Consider the following 12,895-nt stretch of genomic DNA (forward strand, 5'->3'; position numbering starts at 1 on the left):
GACTGTAATATTAACTTATCTTATAAATCCAAGACAGTGTGCTCTCAAATAGGTGACTGTGTAATATTAACTTTTATCATATAATATCTTACATTTTCAGATCACATACTTTAAGAATTTGATAACTTTGCAAATTAGATGTAAATTAGTCGAGGTCTCGGCACTAGGTTTATTGACATTTAAGCAAACGTACTTGGGTGACACTCCATGATTGACATATGCATTCATAGTCATCAAATAAAAACATTTCAATGGCAATTTGACACTGAAAGCTGTCCAGCGTTCAGAAAACAAAAAACGTTAGGCATAACTTCATTTTGATGTAAGGACATCCAAAATAACGTCATTCGAGTTTGACGTCATTTCCATTCAAAAATACACCGCGCCACATATTCTTACGTCTTTTGAATATCTAGTAATGGCGGACTGGAATTAAAGTTGTGTGTACAGTTTACAAAAACATGTATTAAGCTTGAGCTTATATGATAAAGAGATTATTACCCTCGTGAATTTCGGTATCGTCAATATCATATATTAGGAATAAAAATAATGTATTATGCTCGCCAGAGGCTCACATAATACAATTTGTATTCCTAATATATGATATTGACGATACCGAAAAACACTCTGGTAATAACCTCTATATCTCAATCTCACACACAATGTTCTGTCAAATGGGTGACTGTGTAATATTAACATATCTTAATCTCACACAAAGAAGGAAGGAAGGAAATGTTTTATTTAACAACGCACTCAACACATTTTACTGACGGTTATATGGCATCGGACATATGGTTAAGGACCACACAGATATTGAAAGAGGAAACCCACTGTCGCCACTTCATGAGCTACTCTTTTTGATTAGCAGCAAAGGATCTTTTATATACAGAATCCCAGCCTTTGATATACCAGTCGTGGTGCACTGGCTGGAAGGAGAAATAGCCCAATGGGCCCACCGACTGGGATCGATCCTAGACTGACTGCGCATCACGTGAACATTTTACCAATGGACTATGTCCCACCCCTAATCTCACACAATGTTCCGTTAAATGGGTGAGGGTGTAATATTAACTTATTTCAATCTCACACAATGTTCCGTTAAATGGGTGACTGAGTAATATTAACTTATCTCAATCTCACACAATGTTCCGTCAAATGGGTGTATAATATTAAATATAACATACCTCCACCCCATACTCATTAAAGATGATGTGTGGTGGTAGCTGCTGCAGGAGGTTAGTGGCGAGGTCATGGAGAGGGTAACTACACAGCTGTAGAGTTTTCTCTGAGCCTGAAGGGAGGAACTTGGTCGAGTCATCCATGATGACGTTCTCATCAGACGTGTCGAGGACAAAACTGCTGAGTCGTGGTCCGACACTAACAAACCTGAATAATTAATATTATCATGTACCCAGAGCTCACAGTGTCACTGACAAGACAGGAAAATATCTGCTAACATAGATCTGTGAAAGAATTTTCATTTACATAAGTAATCTTTCATCAAATTTACATACACTATGGATGGATAGATGGATGGATGGATGGATGGATGGATGGATGGATGGATGGATGGATGGATGGATGGATGGATGGATGGATGGATGGATGAATGGATGGATGGATGAATGAATGAATGGTTGAACAACACCCCAGCATGGCTGATGGGTGTCAAACTATGGTAAAAAAATGACTGAACATCAATTTAAAAAATTCTAAAATTCTGGAAAAAATAAATTGTTTAACATACAGTACTAGAACAATACAAGTACCCAACACATCAGTACCAGTTGGGAGGGCAGAATTAGTAATTAATGTGATGAGTGTTTTAAATAAATGATTAAGATACATTATAATGAGTGTTTTATTCAAATCAAATAAAGCCGCCTATCCTACTTTTCCAGGTACCTTTTTCATTTCGCATAAAATTAACTTGGAGCTACTACTAACACCAGGACGACCAGAAACATGTTGGACTTGCCAAAATTAATAATTCGAACAAGTAGTGTAAATTAACAATAAAAAAGCTCAAATATAACCTTACTCAGCATTAGAGAAACATGTGACATAGTCTTGGAACACAGCATACAGACTGGAAATGTCCTCAAACTGAACTTTGGGTGCGATATCCAACACGGGAATAAGTTGAAGGCCTCGCACTTTACAAAACATGTCCAGTTCAAGCAGATCACTGCAAGGAAAATAAGATTTGTAATAAGATTCACGCACATACATGTATATCATAAATGTTTATTAGGCATTGCTCTTCTCTAACCTAATCAGCTATACTGTAAATATTGTGCTATGTTGTTATTCGCAAATACGCACCTGTGTAAATTCTGCAAATATGCATGTGTAAACTTGGCTAACAACTGTTAGCATCTGTAATGTGTATCTACAATGAAACTAATGTGTGCAGGGATTCTAGATTATGGTAGCCACACTCCTATGGCTAGTGATATTCAATGTTGGGCTAGTAAATAGCTACTATTGCCATGCCTGATGGCTAGTGAATTTTGTTTTTGTCAAATGTTGCAGTTAAATCTATTTTGTAAATATGAATACTCTGCCTCCACCCCAAGTCCCAAATGTTAGTGTTCTTAAGCTCTCTTTAGGCAACATATCTGATTATTACTATTATTTAGTAAAATTGTATGAACTTAAAGTAAAGTAGGGCTAGTGAATTTTTAATTGTGGCTAGTAAATTGTCTAAATCACTGATCCCATGGCTAGTGGATTTGATGAACATTCTAGAAGCCCTGGTGTGCACATACATTCTTGAAACTGAGGTTACGTGCAAATGACACTTCTTTTACTGACAGTATCTAACATTATCAATATATCTCAACTTCTTCACGGACATACGTGTATAGACAGATGGAGAAAAAACCCAATTGTCCCCCCCAGTTGAACTAATAACACTAACCTTCGAGTGAAACAAAACTGCCAAGTTTGCGAATGCTTTGCTAGAAATCGTGTGTACAGATATATCTGAAAATAAACCAAATGCTCATCTGAAAGGAATCATTGTGTGGTACAAAGTGTAGACTCTAAATGTAGCCGAAACCACCATTTAGTATCAAACTAATTTTTCGGTCCACAAAATACCTTTTAAAAGTTTTTACCACATTTTTACTTACTCTTTACATTTAAAAACCCATTTACTATTACAAAGGAAAGGAAAATTACAGTTCATATCTACCTTTAACAAACAGAAGGAAAATTAGCATTTAACAATTTATGTTAACCTGTAGGTGAACAAAAGTAACTATGCCAGAGATGTTTATGACTTCTGTATAATTCATGTCTAGTTTACTAAACAGATTTCAACAAAAAGCAAAATGAAAAGCTCAAAATTAAATATAATGAGAATAACACACTGTAGCTTTATACATTTACTCTAGATATACACTGAATGATTCTGCACCAACGTGGACTGTGTCACTATACTGTCTGCCAGATATACACTGAATGATTCTGCACCAACGTGGACTGTGTCACTATACTGTCTGCCAGATATACACTGAATGATTCTGCACCAACATGGACTGTGTCACTATACTGTCCGACAGATATACACTGAATGATTCTGAACCAACGTGGACTGTGTCACTATACTGTCTGCCAGATATACACTGAATGATTCTGAACCAACGTGGACTGTGTCACTATACTGTCTGCCAGATATACACTGAATGATTCTGCACCAACGTGGACTGTGTCACTATACTGTCTGCCAGATATACATTGAATGATTCTGAACCATCGTGGACTGTGTCACTATACTGTCTGCCAGATATACATTGAATGATTCTGAACTAACGTGGACTGTGTCACTATACTGTCTGCCAGATATACACTGAATGATTCTGCACCAATGTGGACTGTCACTATACTGTCTGCCAGATATACATTGAATGATTCTGAACCAATGTGGACTGTGTCACTATACTGTCTGCCAGATATACATTGAATGATTCTGAACCAACGTGGACTGTGTCACTATACTGTCTGCCAGATATACATTGAATGATTCTGAACCAACGTGGACTGTGTCAATATACTGTCTGCTACAATTATTTGTGAACCTACATGATTAATCTTCAGTAGTGATAACTGATCCAGCACTTCCTTCAGAGTTTCCTGTAAAAATGTAACACGACACAATTTGAAATACATGAAAGTTTTATTCTTATTTTTAAATTCAACAACAAATAATTAATATTTCGTTATATATATTACAAATTAAAAGACATTCCATTGGTCTGGCCATAGTAACGTAAAAATGACGTCAGGGTACACCATATCTGATTATGTCACTTTATTGACTGTTATTGTTCAAGAATCAAAATAAAAGAATTAAAAATAAAATATGATCTTGTTTGTGTTTTTAGTAATATTAATTATAAGGATTGTCAGTTATTTCTTTCATGTTCATCTTGGTATAAACAAAAACAAAACAAGCATGGCAAACTGGTTCTATTATGTACATATAGTCGACTGAATGGACTGCCACAGTACCATGTTTGGAATCCGACCCTGGGAGAAATCTAGAAGAATCCCTCTGTATGAGAGCTCCGGCCAGTCATCAATCTATAAATAAAAACAAGTTTGCTCTTGATGAATACCATTAGAACAGGACATATTTTTGAGTATATTATTTAATATTTATATTTATAACAGATCATTCACAGTAATTATTGTCTTGTGACAGGTCATCCATTAGCTATAGTTTATATAATCTATGTCAAGTACAAATATATTATTAGTGTTCATTACTTAAATGTTCAAAAGGTGAGATATTTTTTCAGTTTAAAAATGGCAGCAGACATGTACTTTGTATCAATACATAGAGAATAACTAGTGAAAACACATGAATTTATTAAAACTGTACTGGTTTTAGACTCAGTCAGTTGCTATCCCTAATTAAAATTAATGATAATACATTGTATAATTTAGTGTTCGTAAAAAACAAGAAGATGATACATGTGTGTATTATTATTATTAAATAGAATAATTTTTACAAATAACAAACCAAAGAAATATACCTCATAAATTGTTTTAATTATGTAAATTGAACAATTTAGCACAAGAGATCAGGGCCCAGATTTCCAAAACTATCTTAGCGCTACTATATCATTGTAGGCTATGATGTCACTATGACATGTGTTATGGTGACGTCATAGCTTACAGCGCTTTCACGAAATCACAGCGCTAAGATAGCTTTGAACATCTCTAGCCAGGAACATAAAACTGTCAGTTGGTCCCATCAGATTCTGTAATCTTTGCCTACAACATTTTTTTTTTTTTTTAATATTATAATAATTTGCTGTTTTCATTGGAAACTTTTAGCTAAATTGTTTAACAAGGCATAACAACAACACACCTGAAACACTTACCAGTAGGGTGGGCACACTGATGCTGTCCTCTGTCTGGTAAAGAGACAGCAATTGGAGAAGAGTGGACAGAGCGTAATGAAGACTCTCAACACTACCACACACTATCTTCAGCTGTGAACATAATACACTGGTAGATAAACATAAATATCTTACAGCATAAATAATCTCTTACAGCATAAATAACAACACTTTGACACACTGTGACAACATATGAGGAGTTCAGGCGCAAAACCTTGTAAACGCCACATCCATGAAAATTGAGATAACCGTTGGAGACAAACCTTCTGTCCCTGGTACCCGATGAGCAAATACATTTTGCTTCAAAAGCCTGTTAGTCCCATTCTAAATCCAAACTAGAATACGATTTCTTTGCAGAACCTCGGAAATGCCATCTGAGTTTGTCTGCAGAACCACGTAGTTTGTAGACTGCCAATCATGATAAGCATTTTTTTGCGCTGAATTCATATAATTCCTTCTGATTTTGGCCAATTTATCCACGCTAGTTATGGAAACTTATGATGAAGTTGACGAACCTGTGATGTTATCACCAACAGGAAAGCGTAAACGGCGTCGGTCACGAAGTTCGGCCCGTTCTATAGCCAAAACAGCTCGCTACAGTGGTGAAGGTTTGATTCCTCATGTAACATGCGCACATGTGACCAGGAATTATGTGGTATGCCAGTTTGTTCAATATTGTGAAAAATTACTTTAACACTCACTAGCCCAATTTTAATAAATCCATGGATGTGTGTTCAAATTGGGGAGGGGGCGAGATGACTGACTGAACTTTCGTCTAATCTTTTGATGACTTCCAATGGGGGATGGAGTATGTTGTGACCCAACTGGCATTATTTTCCAATCATCTTTCCATAATTATAATTCTAGAGTGAGTATGTTACTGTCATTGTTATTACACTGGGATGGCACAATCGTTTTAAACAAGTGTCAGTTTTAACGCTTTGTGAAGGCTAGGAACAAAAGGCCAGCAATTGCCAAAAGTTGGTATATCCATGGACAAGTAAAGTTCTTCTTTTGTAAATATTTAATTCAACCTTCACTTTTAAGATGTTTCTAATTGTCTGTTGTTTGATTCTGCAACATTTCCATAAGACTAGTCTCCAGAAATGGACTTAATGAGTTTCGCAAAGAAACCGAAGGTGGACTTACTTGGTTTTGCAGAAAAATCAATCACATTTTGGTAATTACCAAGTTTTTGAATAAAGGTTCATTTTTTACATTCATATTTCTTGTTCATTGCTCCATAACCTTCATGACACGAAAAGTGGAATTAGTGAGAATTAAAATTACCATCAGGTAAAAATCTTCATTTTAAAACAAACAAAGTCAGATGGACTTACTGGGTTTTGCGCCTGAACTCCTCATATATATCTTAAAGAAAAAATAAGTAAGTGATAATTAGTTGTTTTGTTGGGGTTTTTTTTATTATTTGTTTTTTCATTCCCTCTAAATATCTAATACTGTTGATAATAACACAATACACTTGGGGTAAATGAGTGTACACTTTTAAAAGAAACGAAAATATTAATAAAAATATTCCTTACAAAATCAACATTTTTAATGAATGCTCTTAGAAAAAGCAGGTGTGTTTATTCAGGACCTTTACACAAAAAAAAAGTCTGAACCTATCAAAGGGCAGCAACTCCACGAGTTCATACTCTTATGGTAAAAATTATCAATGAACTACTGTAAACCTGGAAAAAAATGTGTGCTTATAAATTTCGCGTTATTCGTAACAAACCTCACATCGCAAAATTTATACGCACAAATTATTTTCATTGCAGATATGCACTGCAGACCATAACAATTTTTTGTGAAATTTACGTTATGAACATGCATGATGCTACGAATTTGCAAAAGCAACTGTATCCAAATTACCTGTTTAGGTGTGATAGTCAGTTTGTAGCTTCCCTTGCCTGGACAGAGACGAGTATTCACGTGACACACAACATGAGGACTGTCGCTGGTATTCAGTGAGGTGAGAACGTCCACGACAATGTTCACATGCAGAGACTGGAAACACGACCGACGCACGTCCCATACGGAGATTATTTCAGAGTGGCCTGGAAAAATCAATTCATTAAAAATGTCACAGTGATAAATGAGTCAGGGAAAAACAAAAACATTATATTTTTTTAAGAAGACAACATTCTTCCTGGCTTATTAGTATTAGTGGTTCCCCCCAATATAAAGTAAGCCTAATTTTTTCATCAAAATCAATCAGAATGCATTAGGATTCTTGCAAGTTTTTATGACAAAAACCATTAGAATCCATTTTTTTATGGATTTTATACAATGTGCTAAGCAACAACTTAATTAAGAATTTAATGACAATAAATTTTCAATGTTCATCAAAAAGGTGTGTTTATTTAAAACTAATTAAAGTCATTTAATATCTTTACTACATTTGTAATTGATTCTGTTTTTATCCCAAAGCATACAACACAAAGGACATCTTGTGACTAGTATTAGTCCACTGCACTCTACAGGTCTGCTGTTATTCATAATTCATCAGCGTTTTGTCCTTTTATAATTTAGTTAAGGTCCTGAATGACATTTAAATAAAAACACCCACAGTATTTATTTCCTTTAGATGTCTGGGACAGACTAGAGAGGCAATTATTCTACAGAGTACCTATAAAAAACCCCAAAACAGAACATAACAGTCACAGAACAAACTGCGTAAAATGTGGCTCTCCAATAGAAAGGAAAGAAATATTTGTTTAAGGACACCTCAGCCATGGGACACTGGTTGTGGTGGAGAAAGTCACGAGTCCATTGAAGGCGAATTATCCTGAAAGCCATGGCACCTCAGGTGAGTACTTTACTACCACTGAGCTATATCAAGCCCCTCTCTCTCCAACGATACTTCGCCGATTCTGTCACAACTTCCCTCATTTACAGTATATCTTTATCTAAATACAGACTGACATACTGCAGAATGGGATGCCTGCTACGAACACTGTCAAGTTGTCCTTTATGACAAATTGCTTGCCCCCGCCCTGTACAATACTCTGATGACCTCCCCTTATTTATACAATATCTATCTAACAACAGACTGACGTACTGCAGAATGGGCCGCCGGCTACAAACACTGTCAAGTTGTCCTTGATGACAAATGGTTTGCCCCCGCCCTGTACGATACTCTGAGGCTGCGGCCACAGTAGGTTGAGTTTCTCTTCTGTCAATACAGGCTTCAGTGGTGCGATGTTCAGCTCATCAAACAGGGCAGTCCTCTTCTAAAAATAGCAATCATAAATTTATACAACAATATTATCCAAGAACCCAGAAGTGTAAAGCACCTCCACCCACAACCTAACTCTGTCAAATATAAAACTACAAAATGTGCCCCCCCAAACACTTAATTAAATGTGGTGGTGGTGATTTTTGGCTGCTATTCCTGGCATGACTGCTGTCTACATTTCATGCTATAGCCAAAAGCAAATAAAGCTGCCTACTTCTTGCAAGATGCCTCTAACTTTTCAAGATAGTACTTTGTATTATGTTTTTTGTGTATGTTTCACTCATTTTTGCAATGCATTGCTTACTGTGCCAAATAACTCCATGTAGTCTGAAAATACTAAAAAAGATCAAATAAATAACTAAAATGTACATTGCACACCTTGAAAGTTGGTGAAGAAAGCTGTGGTTCAGTTGAATTAATGCCATTGGTTTCCGAAGTTCCATTCACCATCTCCGGTTCAGTGAGGCTCTCTATAGAAGCTGTGCTGTCAAAGTGTACCAAGTTCCGTCTAGAATCTACAGCATACAAAAATAACAGTACATCTTGTCCTAGCCTAAAACAGTTGTGACCATACAAATAAAGAAGAAGAAGACAAAAAAGGGAACATTCACAATCATTTACACTTTCACAAATGTACAAAGCATACTCATTTTTGCTACCCTCCTTCCTCCTAAAAGTATCCATCAAAAATGTTGATTTTGTAAGGAATATTAAGACCTATAGAAGATGTTGTGAAAATACTTGGGAGATGTATTAATTTCTCCCCAAACATAGATTATAGGGAGCCATTTAAGATCTTTTTATTTTTTAGCAAATAATATTTAATTATTTTGTAATACTTTTTTTTATTATTCACATGCTAATGGGAGCTAAAAATCACTCTCCTTGAACTAGTCTCAAGGGAGTGCTGGGGAGCCAGAGTAATAACTACCCTTAAACAGTGAGATCTGAACATTCTCATTAAACTTTGTTTTACTAAGTGGTTTTTCAGCTGTAATGGAGCTACAAACCTAGAATATGGTTTTTATGTTGTAGCAGAGCGGGCAGGGTTTCAAGATGTTTTGGCGGTGACTTCAGAAGCTGTACAATTTCCTCGTTACCCGCCGCAAGTTCCATCAGACTCTGTAGATTGTTTGACCTGAAATACATACCCTACTGTACACATTTATGTCTTTGCAAAAACAAATATGACAAAGATCAAATGTCTGAAGTGGAAAACACATGATTTAAGTCTGACCAATAATATGTTGTATATAATACACATAACATAATCAAGCTGGTTAAGCCAGAACATAAGGCTGGTAGGTACTGGGTTCACAGGCCGGTACTAGCTCCAACTCAGAGCGAATTTTAACGACTCAATGGGTAGAACCACTACACCCTTTTTTCTCTCACTAACCACTGACCCACTGTGCCGGATAGACAGCCTAGATAGATGAGGTGTGTGCCCAGGACAGCATGCTTGAACCTTAATTGGACATAAGCACGAAAATAAGTTGAAATGAATGAAAATCAAGCTGTTACCCATCTCCACTGTCCTGTGGTACAGTGGCTCCATTGAGCAGCAGTTCCTCCACAATGCCCCGGTCACCTCGCACTATAGCATCGTGGAGAGGGGTGTGTCCTGCGGCATTCACACGGTTCACGTCCGCACCGCGCGCTGTTCACATGTAAACAAAGGAAAGAGGAATAGTTGTTCTACTACACTTATCAGCACATTTTAAACTATGGTTATTTGGTGCCTAACGCATGATTTTTAGACATTGGTTAATTGGTCTAAACAAGAGATACAGCTCGAGAGAGAGGGAGGAGAGAGAGAGAGAGAGAGAGAGAGAGAGAGAGAGAGAGAGAGAGAGAGAGAGACAAGAGAGAGAGAGAGAGAGAGAGAGAGAGAGAGAGAGAGAGAGAGAGAGAGAGAGAGAGAGAGAGAGAGAGAGAGAGAGAGAGAGAGAGAGAGAGAGAGAGAGAGAGACAAAAAAGGGAGAGAGAAAGAGGGGAGGAGGTAACATGTTGCCGCTATACAGTCTACTTCTACTGAAAAGCAGCAAAGGATCATTTATATGTACTTTCCCATAGTCAGAAGCTGAACATTACATACCACAGTTGATACAGCTATATATATCAGTCATAGAATATTGGTTGAAGGGAAACAATTAAAGAGAGGAAATTAAGCATTTTTATACCAATTTCAGCATTAAAATATCCAGACAAATTTGTCTTGACTCATCCACTCTCCGATTGACAAGTACTGTGTTAGTGAATACTCACATGCCAAACCCTGGACGACGTCCCGAGAGCCGTAACACACTGCCCAGTGTAGTGGTGTGTTCTTGGTTTCCACACTGTCAATCAGATTGATATCTACACCCGCAGCCAATAGCTGACAGACTCGGCCTACACTGTAAGACAAATCAGTGGAACATGCTTAACAATCCTGATATTAAATAAAACCATGCTATAAACAGTATTAAGAAAGTTATACTTAGGTAGTGCTTTCAACTACTTTGTAAGCAAAAGTTTGTTTTGTAAATCATTGGATGTCAGACATTTGGTAATTATGACACGTCTTCAGAGGAAACTCACAACATTTGTCCATTAGCAGCAAGGCATCTTTTACACAGCACATACTTTGATATACCATTCGTGGAACATTTGTTGAGACAGGGGAACAGGGCTTCTAGATTATGGTAGCCACACTCCCATGGTTAGTGACGTTCAATGTTGAGCTAGTAAATAACTACTATTACCATGCCCAACGACTAGATAAAACACATTGTCAAATGCTGCATTTAAGTCTATTTTGTAAATATGAATATGCTGTCCCCAACCCCGCCCACAATAGTGGTGTTTTTAATCTCTTTAAGTAACATAATATTATCAAATTATTACTATTAGCAAATTTGCATTAAGTAAATTAGGACTACTGAATTTTTGATCATGGCTAGTGGATTTTGTAAACATTCTAGAAGGCTTGGGGGAAGAACCTAATCAGAGAATGGGTCTACCAAGGAGAATCGATCCTTCAACCTAAGCATCTCAGGAGAACTGATCCCACCCCCAACATTTTGTCAGATTTACTGCACACCGAACATATCAATGGCTAACAACCAGAAATGATTATGTCAACTCTGTGTGAAAATGTGAGAACAGTTCACTGATAAAACTTCAGGGCATAAAATTTGGCACACACGATTTTGTCACTCGTCTGTCGGTTATGCAAAACCAATATCAACATAAAAGGACAGATTGTTCATGCAAAAGCTGTAATCGTTCGTCAAAAAATCTTGACAATTTTTTTTTAATCAAAGTGGCTGTTTTGGGATGAAAATAAGGCTACATTGCCGGTGTGAGAAAAATACTGCAATACCAAGATTAACATAAACAATAGATTGTTCATGCAAAAGCTGTAATCACTCGTTAGAAAATCCAAACAAACGTGTTGACTAATATCATCAATGTTTTGGAAAACTGTGTGCAATGGGATATCCCTGACCTAGATGTACATGATATGTGCTTGATGGTAATGTTCTAACCAGCTATTTCTCAATCATTCAACGTGTCCAGCTACTTCCTTCACGACCATGGTCTACTTTTGTTATAAAATGCTACCTGTGTTAGCACACCACCAACATATGACACTGATGAAAACCAAATATGTTTACAAAATTATAGACGGGTATCATGAAAATCTCTATAACCGCTATTTCAAGCCAATCGGAATAGGCCTAAGCCAATTGGAATACGACTATACCTACTGCTAGAGTTGGATAAAATGATCACTATAATTAACTTTGTGACTGTCAAAGCTTGTCAATACACAGCCTCATCTGGCTCAAACAAAGGTACCTGTGCAGTTACCATTAGATTGATTTATTTTAAATAACACCAATTTTGCCTGTCGTGGGAATTTATCTGTTAGTAGCAAGGGACCTCTTATATGCACCATCCTATAGAAAGGATAGCACATACCACAGCCTTTGATATACCAGTCATGGTTCACTGGCTGGAGCAAAAAATAATCCAATGGGCCCATTGACAGGGATCAATCCCAAACCGACAGGTGTATCAGGCAAACATTTTACCACTGGGCTCCGCCCCGCCCCGCCCCGAACAGTTCTCTAATGCAGTACTGCTTGGATGAACCGCATACAGAAGATGGCACCCCGCTACATTACTTAATGAAAAAATAATGTCAGTTGCGAGGTCTAACAGAAGATTACTGAGGCCGGTTTGAGAA

General features: G+C 36.9%; 1 protein-coding gene across 1 annotated transcript in view; it reads right to left on the reverse strand.

The window, feature by feature from the left end:
• The window catches only part of LOC121370371, a 33,431-nt gene that overhangs the window by 14,368 nt on the left and 6,168 nt on the right, over nt 1-12,895 (reverse strand). Inside the window, exons 4-15 of the mRNA XM_041495540.1 lie at nt 10,927-11,057; nt 10,183-10,318; nt 9,669-9,796; nt 9,037-9,173; nt 8,482-8,653; nt 7,293-7,477; nt 5,397-5,507; nt 4,519-4,590; nt 4,090-4,140; nt 2,924-2,988; nt 2,042-2,188; nt 1,185-1,386 (exon numbers count right to left, since the gene is read on the reverse strand). Of these exons, the coding sequence (XP_041351474.1) occupies nt 1,185-1,386; nt 2,042-2,188; nt 2,924-2,988; nt 4,090-4,140; nt 4,519-4,590; nt 5,397-5,507; nt 7,293-7,477; nt 8,482-8,653; nt 9,037-9,173; nt 9,669-9,796; nt 10,183-10,318; nt 10,927-11,057 (1,537 nt within the window). The remainder of the gene's footprint in view (nt 1-1,184; nt 1,387-2,041; nt 2,189-2,923; nt 2,989-4,089; nt 4,141-4,518; nt 4,591-5,396; nt 5,508-7,292; nt 7,478-8,481; nt 8,654-9,036; nt 9,174-9,668; nt 9,797-10,182; nt 10,319-10,926; nt 11,058-12,895) is intronic.

Source organism: Gigantopelta aegis, chromosome 4 (genome assembly GCF_016097555.1).
Source record: "Gigantopelta aegis isolate Gae_Host chromosome 4, Gae_host_genome, whole genome shotgun sequence".
In the NCBI taxonomy this organism is placed as follows: Eukaryota; Metazoa; Mollusca; class Gastropoda; order Neomphalida; family Peltospiridae; genus Gigantopelta; species Gigantopelta aegis.